Genomic DNA, 13,156 nt, shown 5'->3' with positions numbered 1-13,156 from the left:
GGGAAAAAAACAGAGTAAAAAAAAAAAAAAATTCTGATCTATCTTTCCTGGAGTTCTGATGGGAGTCAAAGCCGCAGCCTCACACCCAGGCGGTGCCGCCTCACAGAGAGGGCAGCGCTGGGCAGGGACGCAGGGCAGGAAACACCTGGCGCGGGCCCAGCTGGGAACGGCGGGATTCTCCCCCCTGCCCAGGGAGCTGGAAGTGGTTTCTGCCCAGAATCTGTGACCCAAAGTACGGAACAGCCCACGCGGGGCGTGAGGCGCCCAGAGCAACGCAGCCCCCGCAGGCAGAGGCGGCCCGCGGGAGCCGCGCTCAGCCCCGGGCTGTTTCCGTTCCCCGCCTCCCCGCGGCGGCCGAGCCCGGCACTTTCGTTCCGGGGCCTGCGAGGGCCGCGCGGGTGCCGCGCCGGGCGGCGGGTGAGGAGCGGGCGGTGCGGGGGCGCTGGAGCCGGGCGAGGAGCGGCTGAGGAGCTCCCATCCCGGCGCGGCGGTGGCGGCAGGAGAGAGGAGGCAGCGCGGCTCGGGAGCGCCGAGGGGCCGCGCTGTGCGCGGGGCGGGCTCGGGCGGCCCGCGGTGGGAAGCGGCTTTGCGCCCACGGGGGCCGCGGTGCCGCTGCGGCGGCGGGACGGGGCCGGTCAGGCACCGAGCGGCAGAACCGCGCTGTTACCGGGGCAGAGACAGCGGCCCAGGGCTGTGCCCGCCCAGCGCCCTGCGCTGTCCGCCCGCAGAACCTGCGCTCCGAGCCGGCCTGCGCTCACCCCGCCGGGCTGATAGCAGCGAGCAGCGGCATGGCCGGGGCTGTGGCACCCCTGAGCTGTACACCGGCGTGCACCGACCGACCTGCTGAGTTGTCCTAGAATTGCGGCTGAAGGGTGGAGGGTACCCCCCACCGGTAGCGATTTACCAGGGCTTTAGAGATGAGGTGCAGATGCAGTTGTTGTTTAGTCTTAAAAATATCTGTCTGAAATGAGATTTAGATCTCAAAGTTCTAGTCTGTCATTTTCTGAAGTGTACTGTACTGTATGTATGGTGCTGCAGCCTGGGCACAGCTATTAGTTCGAGGCCACAGCATCCCCTGTCAGCATCGATAACAAAAGTGCTCCAGGGTGTCACCGTTGAGCGGCACAGAGTGTAAGACATTCCGCTGAAAAGAGTCAGTTTGCAGGCTGGGAATGCATGTCCAATTCCAGGGCCTCTCGCCCTCTGCTTCTTGAGGAAACTTAATAATAGCACAGGTTGCTCTGAGATGTAAACTATACTGGCTTTATCTCAGGGAAACTTGAAAGCAAATTGCACTAGAAAATTCGTATGCATATTAGATTTTGTGTTTATTTGAGTGGACTTCTCTGACCCTTTCAAAAGTTAGACCTTGGCAGAGGCAGAGGGAACGGTATCATAGCATGCATGAATATTTAATTTTACCAGAAAATAACAATTTTTTCTGGAATTGATTTTAATTTGGTGTTGGAAACTTAGCTTAGTTTTTTGGTTTTGTTACTTTCCAATTACATTACACTTGATTTTATTTAAACGCTTCATTTTGGATTACATTTCAGGACTTACTGTTTGTTTGTTTTTGTTAAACATGACTTTGCTACACGATTTCATAAGTGTGATCCTTGACATGAAAAAGTAAACCTAAATTAGCTGAAAGTAAATCCTGAGAAGAACTTCTTTCATTGCATGTGATGCAGCACAAAGTGCCAAAGGCAGTTTATAACTACTGCAGGCTGGGCAGGCTCCTGACTGGGGCTGCTTTGGGGCTGAGAGCAGTGAGAGGGGACTGTGACAGCACAGCAGCACTAATTCTGTCTGCCCCAGGGTGGGCACATGGTCATGTTTCTCATGCCTTGCTACATGGTGAAAATTCTGTGCCAGCTGTAGAGGGTAAGACAACAGCTGTCCTGAGGAAAGCCTGACAAAAATCCATCAATAGTACTAAAAAAACACAAACTTGTGTAAGTCTAGACTGGGTCAGCACTTAGTATCTGGAACATGGGGCACCAAAGCCCTTTTCTAGCTGTTACTTTTCAGCCTCAAGCTCTTCTCCTGGAAAATTTCTTTTATTTCACAAAGTTCTATCCAACAGGAATTTCATTCAGGTTATTTGGTTTGCCCACACACAATAAATTTTAGGATAAAGATCTAAATTAGCACAATTAACTTTTGTCTTACAAATTTCTATCCTGTAGGCATATAATTCCTTGTCAGTAGTCATATTGGAGACAAATGGGATTGCTTGTCCAGGTAAACACTGCTTACAGTGTTTTCATAAGCTTCTAGGCACAAATCTTAACAACAGAGAAATAATAGACTTCTGCAGGACTTAAATGAGTGGGATAGTGAATGTGCATCTCTGCGTTAAGGATGCAGATCTCGAGTTCTTTCCAGTTTATCTCATGCAAATCTCTTGAATCAGATGATTTTATTATTCTTTCTGTTGTAGGAAACCTGTTCTTAAACAGGATAATACAGAATATTTTCCAGTAGATTAGTTCATAGTAATTGGCTTTTTATTTAACAACATTTTGTCTGTTTCAGCTAACCATGTCTTTAAATTCATCTACACTTTTAAATGAAGGAAATGCTCAAGGAGCAAAAAGAAATACTGAGTGTTTGGAAAGCCTACTGCAGAGTCCATCATCTGTTCAAGATAATCCACTTCAACAATTACAGTTAGCATCCCAGGAAGTACTGAAAAAAGCAAAAAAGAGTGGGAGATCAAAATGCCCCCGATGCAATAGTTCAAGGATGTTTTATTGTTATACATGCTTTGTTCCTGTTGAAACTGTCCCTACCAAAGAAATTCCAACTGTGAAGGTTAGTATTTCTTAATATTTTTTTATAATATCTTTGGGGTTTTAGTTACTATGGACAGAGAATAGTGTCTGCAGCCATTTCTTTTCTGACTCATTCTTTACAGACATTCATTTTGAACACAGCTATAAGTATGAATAAACTACAGTTAGATAAAATTACTGTTCTTACTTGAGGAATTACATGTACAAACACTGAAAATGTTCCAATCCTCACATAAACATTTATGTATCTTCTAGATGAGAATATAGGCTGAAGTCACTCAGCTTCTCATGCAACTGTGTTTCCACTTAGTTGTAGAAAGTTTCTTTATGGTGCTCTTGCACATTCTTCAGTTTCTAATAACTCTGGCCAGAAAATGTTATATTGGGAACAAAAAATTTGTCCAAAACCAAGGATGAATTTTACATAAAATGTGACCTAAAAGACATTCCTGTATGTCATGGTTCTATAATTTAGATAACACTGTTAAAATATAAATAGTGAAATGCCTTTCAGCTGACTTACTTGGGGAAACTATCAGAGAGGACTGAGACATTTTGCAAAATCATTTAGGATCTAAGATGCGTTTTGAAGACAGTGGAGTTTGAAAGCATCATAAAAATACTTTAGAAGTAATTTTGAAATTTGACCTAGTAAACTTAGGTATATTTTCATTGAAATTGTAATTTTCACAGTTGGGTGTATTACTAATAGAGATAGCACCATTATATTGCTCAAATTAAGAGCACATCCAGCTTACCTTATTGTAAGGTAGATTTCTGTAGATTGGCAGCATTCCAAAGTGCATCACTGCTTACTCAGCTATTTGCATAAATTGAATGTAGTAGGTGCTTCTTCTAACTTGTCTCTAGTTTAGTTCTAAACCTATAAAAAAATCATCACATACATTTTAATTACACACCCATAGGAATTTCTTCCAAATTTTGAATAAGTTCTTGTTTGTTTCTAATAGATAAGTTCTTGTAAGTTCTAATAAGTTTCTAAGAGGGTTCTGATAAGTTCTTGTAAGTTTCTAATAGTTGTTTGTAAATATGATGATGAACACTGCTTTTTTCTCCTTTTGCTCTAGTTACCTTTGAAGATTGACATTATTAAACACCCAAACGAAACTGACGGCAAAAGCACGGCTGTGCACGCTAAGCTCCTGGCACCTGATGATGTCACCATTTATAAATACCCCTGCATTCCAGAGTATGAAGAGAAGAGACACGAAGTAAGAGATTCTCTAGAGATAGCCAGGCTCTGTGCTGGGGAGGTGCAGCTTCCTCCTGCAGTGGTAGTGCCCTGCAGGGAGGAAACCACTGTTCCATTAGTGCAGTCCATCCTGTGCTGTCTCAAAGACTAGCTCTGCAAACACACAGTTCTGGACTGTAACCTTTTCTCCAAAGCTGGGAAAGACCGCAGCACTATTTAACCACCTTGAATTTTCTGTGTTCATCTCCTCACATAATGGAGAACTGGATTTACTGTGTATCTGAAGAAATATTTCACCTATATTTAAAGTATTCAGCTTGGAGCAAGTTAAACAGCAGTTGAATGTTGTGCTCATATTTAGCAGCTGCATCCAGATACATACCTTTCCACAACCTCCTTAAAATTTTTAACATTCACTATGACACAGGAAAACAGCTCAAATTAAAGTCTTGTCTATCATAGCATAGAGCACAACAAAAGTGAGTTATGAACTCAGATATGTATGTTCATCTAAATGGTAAGCTATCCTTTTTGGCCCTCCTGCCCCATACACTGCAGTGACAAGTGACATTTGAACTTCTTCAGGGCTGACATCATTGTCTTGGCTAAAAAATCTTTTTATACAGAAGTGTTAGAGTTGGTAGTAGAGGCATGGAAGTAACATTAATTTAAGATCTCTGTTAAGAATCTCAATTCATTGACATGTTTTTAACGTGGATTTAATGCTGTGTTGGACAATAGAATATTTTTAAGAGATACTATTTCAATTTGTCCTGACTTAAATGTTTATAGACAGGGTAGAAAATTTCTGTTCTTTAATATAACAATTCCTGTTGTTCTGTTAGATTTTATTGACACTCAGATCTCTTTGTTTTCTCCATTCAGATAGCACTTATATTTCCTGGCCCAAATTCAGTTTCAGTGAAAGATATTGCTTTCCATCTCCAAAAGTACACCAAGAAAGGTGTCTGTCCTAGTGACGATAACTGTTCCAGAGAGCCCCTTCCTAAACAAGCAAAAATAGAACCTGAAGAAGAAAAAAGTCCAAATGAATGCATCTCAAGCAGCAGGAGTGAAGGCACTAGACTGAAGAAAATAATATTTATTGACAGTACCTGGAATCAAACTAACAAGATAATAACTGATGAACGACTTCAAGGTAAAAAAATACAAGTTGATACTGAGACATTATTGCTGCATAAATGATTAAGGGACATATGTCTGTAACAGGCCTGAGCACAATGTAAGCTTGTATGTACCCCTATCTCTGTGTATGAAGGATTCAGCGGCCTGTTCCAGGGCTGTAAAATACTTCCTGAGCCAAAGACTCCATTACTTTTCATGGCATATAATTTATTTTGCAAAAAGATAATACTAGTACTAAGAAAGCATTTACATTTACTCGTCTCACTTCTCTGTTGGAGCGAATTTCCTCAGTCTCAGAGAATGGAAGCTGTCATGTTAGACAGTAGAACAGGAGTTAGAAAGGCCTCTGAAGGGGAAGCCAGGAAGATTTTTTTGCAGGTGGCTGCCTGCTTTCCAGAGACCCACGGGAGCATTTGTGTACAAGTTTGTGGCAGACAGGCCCCAAGAAGATAAATAAGGGATTTAGGAGGTTCAGCACAGGTTTGTCATGCCTTGGGTTCTCTTTCTCCTCAAATTGTTAATGGACATTTCCATGATCTCAGGATGGCTGCTTGCCCTCCACACCCTTCCAACTCTGAGAGCAGAAATTGGTAATTCTGCAAAAAGTTTTTGTCTTAGGCTCTTTACAAGAAGTTTACATTTAAGCATTCTAATTAAAACCACAAAAGACAAAACAATTTAGCAATAGCATTCCATTTCTTTTGAGATGAATAGGAGTTTGAAAATACTTTCATTAGTGCAAAAAGTGCACTTAGCTGGGAGGCAGGTTGTCAAGTTTATATGCAATATACACATATATATATATATACATTACATATATATATGTATACACACACATATACACTACTACTGGATCCTACAAGGAATTTAACAGACTTTCTTGCATAGAAGATGGATGTTGCCTTGTCTAGTCAGCTTATTAAAGAATCCTACATTAGTATGATGTATTGGCCAATTAAAATCCTGTTATAAGTATTTAGTTTAACACAAAACATACTCTATCAGCTACATTGAAGTATTACTGTAAAGATTAGAGGAATTCCATGTTACCCATTAATGTAAGGCATTTGAAACTTACTTTAAGAGGACAAATTCAAGGAAAATAAGAGGCTGCCAGGGGAACTGAAAATTTCCATGGAAGCCTATGCATATATTTGTCACAAAGACTTAATTGGTGTTACTTTGGAGCTCTTGAATAGTTTCCAGTTTCCCCATGAGAATGCTGATTTGATGTACTACTCTCTCCTTTCTAGTACATCACAGTTCCAGCTGTTTTCCAGCTGTTTTTCAGCACCCTGGGTTCCTGAGCACCTTTCAGGATTGCTGTGAGGTTTAATAGTGTCATGCAAGTCAGTTTCTAGTATGGGAGAATTTTACCCATCCACACATTGGGTTTAACAGTGTGCACAGCCTCTGCATGTATTGCTTTCCTTAGTGCCTGTCATAAAGAACATAAATTGCATTAATACCCCTTTTAGAGATTGCAGTTTTCACTTCCAAGATGAATGGGGCAGAGTTTCCTTAGGCATAAACTGATGACATTTTTATGTTGTACATACATGAAAAATAGAGAACTGTTTTCATTTTTCAGTTCAATTGCAAATGAAGTCATCATCCAACAAAATATCCATCATATGTTAAAGCTCAAAAAGGAGTGTTCATAATTCCAAATAAAAAGTAATTGCCATACTTATTAGGATTAAGTTACAGGAAATATTGAAGGAAAACATTAATGTAGCCAAGAAAACATAAAGAAAAGCCTTGTGTTTTGTAAGTTTATATTCATATAGACAGTAAATCTAGTAAATTGTGCTGCAAGAGAAAGCAAATGAGTACATCGATCTTAAAATAAGCTGGGAGAACTTGAACAAAATTAGTTCTATATCTTGGAGAAGTGTTGATATATCTTTAGAAAACAAAACTAAATCAGTTAAAGACAAGAAATACATGAGAGTTGGTAATGTCTAGGATTGATTACTTCATTAAAAGTGATCTCTAGATCAGAAAACAAACAGTTGAATTTAATGTTAATGATGACTTTCTGACATGAGTGATGGAGCTTATTGGCAGCATCACCATGACTGTTAAAGAAACAGATTGCTTTGGTTTTTTTTCCCTGTAAGTTGTAATTGCTTTGTATCAGCCAAATATTTTATTAGCTTATTCATTAGCATTGTGGGGTTTCATGTGAACGGTGAGTATTTGTAAGCAAACATTGCCTTTGGCTGAATACAGATCCAGTACAGATGAAAAGTGCTCAGTAAACTTTTATCCTTAACCCCCTCTGGTTTTGGTTTTTTTTTTTTTTTTATGAAGGGTCCTAAAGTCTTTTGTTTGAAAGTAACTGATACTGCACTTGTGGTAAGCTCAGTAGTGTCCATGGTCTTGCCTTCAGTGAACTTTTGTTTGTGTTCAAACCACAACTACATGGGAGTTGATGCTGGAGGAATCATCCCTGAGATTTTCTTCACTGCTTTTAGGGTGAAAGCACTGTGGATTTGATGGAAGTTTTCATTTTGGTTAGGCCTGAGAATTCAGGTGGTGAAGACTCTTGAGGGCAACAAGCTTGATGCAGTTACCTCCTGCTATTTTAAGTTTCACATGTGTAGGATTATTAGAGGTAATAATTAGACTGTGTGTGCTGTTTTGAGGTTTTGGTTCTGACATGTCAATAATAACATTGAAATTCAGGGACAGACTCTCCTGTTCAGGTTTGGTTTTTTTTAATGCTGTAATTGAGATTTCTTCTACAATGCAGGATACCATACTTTACTAACTGCAAAGCAAACAACTAAATCCCTCTTGCAATTACACTGAAAACAATTAAACACAGTTTGTAGGCTAGAAGTGTACAATTACAAGTGCTAGGCTCTAGCCTGAATTTAGACCTTTCTGAAACTTCCCTGTCCATAACTTCCAAGCAGTTCTTAGACCATACTGGTTTTTGTACTGTTACCTGTATTAAACTGTCCCATGAGACAGAGTATCAGATTGTGATAGAAAAAGATAACTTTACAATCTGCTTCTGATATTGTTGACAGGTGTGTACCATGTTCTTCATGATCCAAGTGCCCATCCTGTTTAAAATTCATCTGAATAATAGAATAGTTACAGAGACTAAAGTAGATAAAAGATTTTTTTTTTTGTGCCATACAGACACCAAATTCCCTCTTTCATCTTAAGTGGGAATGCTTTTAGTATCTAATAAAGTTAATTGCAAGATGCTGTCATACTTACTCCTGAGTAATTTCAATGACATTTCAGTTACTTTACAAGCATAAATACAATTACAATTACAAACTGGCTCTTGTAAATAGTCCTCACTTCAGCAACACTGTGTTGCTAACACTAACAGTCTAAGGGATTCTGTTTTACACTTGATAAGTATTAACTTTGCAAAAGATGAAATAATAATTTTCTGAACATTGGTGAGTCTTGGTAGGTGTGGATTTCACTCTTGCCATGTGAAGCGATTCTGCAGTTTACTGAGGGCTGTGTGGCTGTTTGAATGAAAGGATAACTTGTAATTAACTGCAGATTTGAAGATTGTAACCTAGGAATTACAGCACCTCATCAAATTCCAAAGTGATCCAAAAAGGGAGATAAAATTATTGCCTCAGTTTTAAAGATCAAAAGTGTAGGTACAGGAAGAGAAATTATTTTCATGCAGGCACTGAGCAGGCTAGCAGCAAAATCAGAAAACAAAACTAAAGTCTTGGTGCTAAAGTCTTGTTTGACATTCTGGCCACCAATTCAGATTGTCTAATCTAGGTCATCTTTTTTCCTTGACAGGGTTACTGCAAATTGAGTTGAAGACAAGGAAAACTTGCTTTTGGCGTCATCAGAAGGGAACACCAGATACATACCTTTCCACAATAGAAGCAATTTATTATTTCCTTGTGGACTATCATCAGGAGATTTTGAAAGAGAGCTACAAAGGACAATATGATAATCTGCTTTTTTTCTTTTCATTTATGTATACATTGATTAAAGATGCCAAGTGTTGTGCAGGAAAAAAGTAAGCTGTCTGTCGGTGCATGACACTACTTTTTTTTGTAATAATAACCTGCACAAACATAACTAGGTTTTTTTTTTTGCAAATAGACTGTCCTCTAAATAATATCCAGAAGTGAGCTGCAGACCTCCTCCTGCATGCTTGAGGTTGTAGAACTGCTCACATGAGCAGTCTTATTAGAGTTACTTACTTGAAAACAGTTACATTTTCCTAAATATTGCTGTACTTCAACCTACCGGTCTGATGTGCTCGCTGTGATGAGCACATTTCCTGAGATGGGAGTGGAGGACCTGACCCCTCTTGCTGTAAGGAGTGATCTCTTAACTGTAAGAAGGAATTAGCATGCTGGCTTTTCCATTGTTACTAATACTTCTGTCAGATGGTTTCTTTGTGGTTTACACAGCAATACTGATTTTGCTACAGGGTTACCGAATGAGCAGATGGTGTTTAGTTGCTGGGGTGAGTGGCAGCAAGAGAGAATGAAAGAGCACAGTAATTGAATATGAATTATATATTTTCATGATTAATTCTGGAAAATTCTTCTAGTAATAAACAAGTGGTCTCTTTAAACACTGTTATACAATGTATGATTTCTGTACTACCGTTGATGTACTCTTATATTCTCAACTTCTTGGGTAATTTTAGACTTCTTCAAACAAATTTAGTTGAGGTTTATTACTGTTATATATTATCATTATTTGAGGGAGCACTAACCTAACAAATGTCACTATGGCATATTGTAGGCACCACAAATATTGGTTCTGACCACAATATTTCTGACAAGGCTTCCTTAAACTAGGCAGGCTGTGAATCTGCTCTGCTTTTCCTTTGCAGTAAGGGGCAGATTAGAACAGTCTCAGCAAGACTTAGTGCTGATGAGAGTTTTGTCATGGTTGTGGTGCTGCTGTCAGAGTCATCAGGTGTGAATGCAGTTTTGCCAAGCTACACCAGCACAGCCAGTGCTGGCAGAGGGAACAGACTTGACCTTTCAGCAGAGTTATATGAATATATTTTAGATCGTACATTGATAATTATATTCCTAAGGTAGAAAAAAATATTATTAAAGGTACAATATAAGATGGATAAATATTTCTGGATATTCTTAGAAATGTGTTACTTAAGATGAAATATATCTTGTCAAAGTGACAGACTGAAAAATTATAATAGATTATTTTTTAAACAAAACATCAGAGTTTTTGTTATCATTTGTAGCATACTCTCTAGGAGGGCACTCATACACCCTGGTGAACATAGAAATAATGTCTTGGAAAATACTTCAAGAAAATGTTTTTATACTTACACAGCAGTCCATACAGGCTCAAATAGCTGGTTTGTAAAAAAGAAACTTGCGTTTTTAATAGTGAAAAAACCCCTGCATTTCAAGGTGAAATCCTAATACTGTTTCAAACACAAGATACAAATACACATTGTAAATACACATGTAAGACATTACATCATACCTCATATTGATGTGCTTATCTGTACAAGCACATATAAAAATGTATCGCAGTGGACAACAAAAATATCCCCATCTGCAGAACAAAATGCCAGTTATGTTATGAAATTATGAAATGTGCATGAACTATAACAGCACCACAGGAAACACAGGCTTGAAGTCAGAACTAGAAAGATAATTTTTATATCTACCTATATATTGAGCTCATGTACCAAGCAATGAGAACAATCAGCAGTTGTGTCTCAGTGCTATTGAAACAAAACTGCCTACTCATTTGGTTCTTATTGCTATTGAGAGGTTATTTTGCCTTTTTAAAATGATTCATGTTACTTCCTTTGGTATGAATTTTGATAGTCTTTTGACATTTCCATCTGTTCTTGTATTTCTTAAACAAAGATTTTATTTTTTAAATCACACAAGTATAATAGCTTGAGAAGGAAACTTTCACCCACTTAAAACAAACAAAAATAAAATTAACCCACTGACCTAATGTTTTACAAGAACCAGAGAGAAAAATCTGGGGGGAGATGGGGAGTTACTTCCAAGACACATTTCCCTGAAAACATGTTTTTTATTTAAGAAGCAGAGGTCAGATAAAAGCTTGTATAAGCTGTTCTTCGTTACTTTTGGAAAATAGTTTCATAAGGTGAAAAATTGTTTCCAAATTTAAGTTTTGTGTATCTCACTTTATTTGAAGAATGGGAATTAAGAACCTTTTCCAAAAGAAAATTAGTTTTAATTCTCAGATGAAATTAATGTACAGAAAGCATTTTAGATCTGGCATACTGTGTCCAGGAACTGGGTTCAGATTCTTTTTCTTCCAGTGTAACCTCAGTGTAATGCAAGAGTCATTTGTTACACCAAGGGACAGAGGCACACCTAATATCTGTAATTCTTTACAGTCTGTTGGTGTTCCTTTGATAACCTTTTATGGGGGCAGGAAGGAGGTTTTTGTCACTTCTGCTGCAAATCTGTCCTGTCTGAGCAGCAGATGTAGTTGCCCTTTCTCTCATATAAAAAAATATTTACATCCTCTATTTAATTTTGATGTTGGTATAAGAAGCCAAACCAAGTCATCCATCTCACACTGAAAGCATCTTAGTACCACTGATACATTTCCCCAGCTTTGAGACTAAAGAAAAATTTGTTCCACTAAATGAAAGCAATCAAGTGGTTAATCCTTTCAAGTGCAATTAGCAGCACTGACATCCCTGTTCTTTAAATTGAGGGTCATGGGGAGGTAAAGGCCATTTCTGGGCCTTTTCTTTCATATCAGAATACCCCTTCACTATCTCTTCTGTTTCCAAAAACATCAGAGACCAAGAGAGAAAAACAGGCTTCTGCTTCCATTAGCAGTAACTTAAACAGCCATAAGTTAAAGGGGGAGGAAAAGGAAGAGCATCTCTATCTCTTCTCCCAACAGGAGACATCTGGCCTCCTGTGGGGAGGCCCCAGATAACAAAGAACCTGTCAGTGCAAACCTCCACGATGTGTTCAGAGAACCATTTTACCTGCAGTCTGGCTCATTCATTTCCTGCCACTGAAGCCATCTGCTTTTGCTTATTGTGGGTATTTTTGTTCTTTGTTTGGCCAGGAGCATGAAGTGGCTTCACTTTAGCATGCCTGTAAGCTTGGTCAGAGGGAGTATTTAATCCTTTTCCCAAAATGAATAAGAGAGGGAGCCGCTGCAAAAAACAATTCCTTTCCTGGAAGGTAGCAGAAATGTCATCCAAGCCGAGGTTGAATAAAGGGTCATGACAGTGCATGGGGTAAAGATACATTGAGATTGAAAAGAGATGCCAACTTGGAAGCTACAGCACAACCTTCCAAAGCTCTTGTAATCTTACCTGATTTAAATCCTTTGCTACTGCTTCTTGCAATTTTTGAGTCCATCTGGTTTTCCACATAGTGTTCTTCAGGCCCAACTGCAGAGTAATACAAGGTTCTGTTCTTGCCCTTGCACTGTGTTTCAGTACTTGCCTGAATGCTCTAAATATCAGTCTACATAAATGATAGTTACAGCATACTTGTACAAAATGTCATGTGGTTTGAAAATCCATCCTACCTACCCCTACCTTCAAAAGTGCCAAAAGAAGAAGAGAGGGAGGGAAACTTCCTATTAATTTCCCATAAGTTAGTATAATGCAGTTAATACACTCCCAGGTGCCATTAAGTTGTGTCTCAGAGTATTCTGGGATACAAAAGTTAATGGTGATTGCAGCATTTTTCCAGCAGGAAAGCTTTCTCACTAAGATCAAAATATGTGGCAGTTAAACTCCTGATCCACTGATACCAGAATATGAAGCCACCTACTAAGGTACTGAAGGACTCAATAGAGTTCCTAAACTGTTATTCCTTGTCTTGAAGGGCACCGTTTTAGCAAAATTCTAATGCTGTCATTAAGAATGTTAATTGTGACTGATCAAACTTAGTAATACCAACATTTAAAGGAAGTGTTTATATGAAAAATCTACCAGATTCTTCCTGTTTGCTTGTTGAGAAAGATAACATGTAGCTGCCATTTT

General features: G+C 39.1%; 1 protein-coding gene across 1 annotated transcript in view; it reads left to right on the top strand.

Annotated features, from left to right (window-relative positions):
• Positions 1-366: 366 nt before the first annotated feature.
• DTWD1 (DTW domain containing 1) overlaps positions 367-13,156 on the top strand; it is a 72,779-nt gene continuing 59,989 nt past the window's right edge. The window contains exons 1-5 of the mRNA XM_054272681.1: positions 367-417; positions 2,542-2,820; positions 3,890-4,033; positions 4,900-5,173; positions 8,953-9,599. Of these exons, the coding sequence (XP_054128656.1) occupies positions 2,548-2,820; positions 3,890-4,033; positions 4,900-5,173; positions 8,953-9,182 (921 nt within the window). The 5' untranslated portion in view covers positions 367-417; positions 2,542-2,547 and the 3' untranslated portion in view covers positions 9,183-9,599. The remainder of the gene's footprint in view (positions 418-2,541; positions 2,821-3,889; positions 4,034-4,899; positions 5,174-8,952; positions 9,600-13,156) is intronic.

The sequence above is a fragment of the Melozone crissalis genome, unplaced genomic scaffold (genome assembly GCF_028551555.1).
Source record: "Melozone crissalis strain CALT ecotype California unplaced genomic scaffold, PUWL_Pcris_2 ptg000014l_1, whole genome shotgun sequence".
NCBI lineage: Eukaryota > Metazoa > Chordata > Aves > Passeriformes > Passerellidae > Melozone > Melozone crissalis.
Note: the sequence above shows the minus strand (reverse complement) of the source record. Positions and strands in the feature narration are given on the sequence as shown.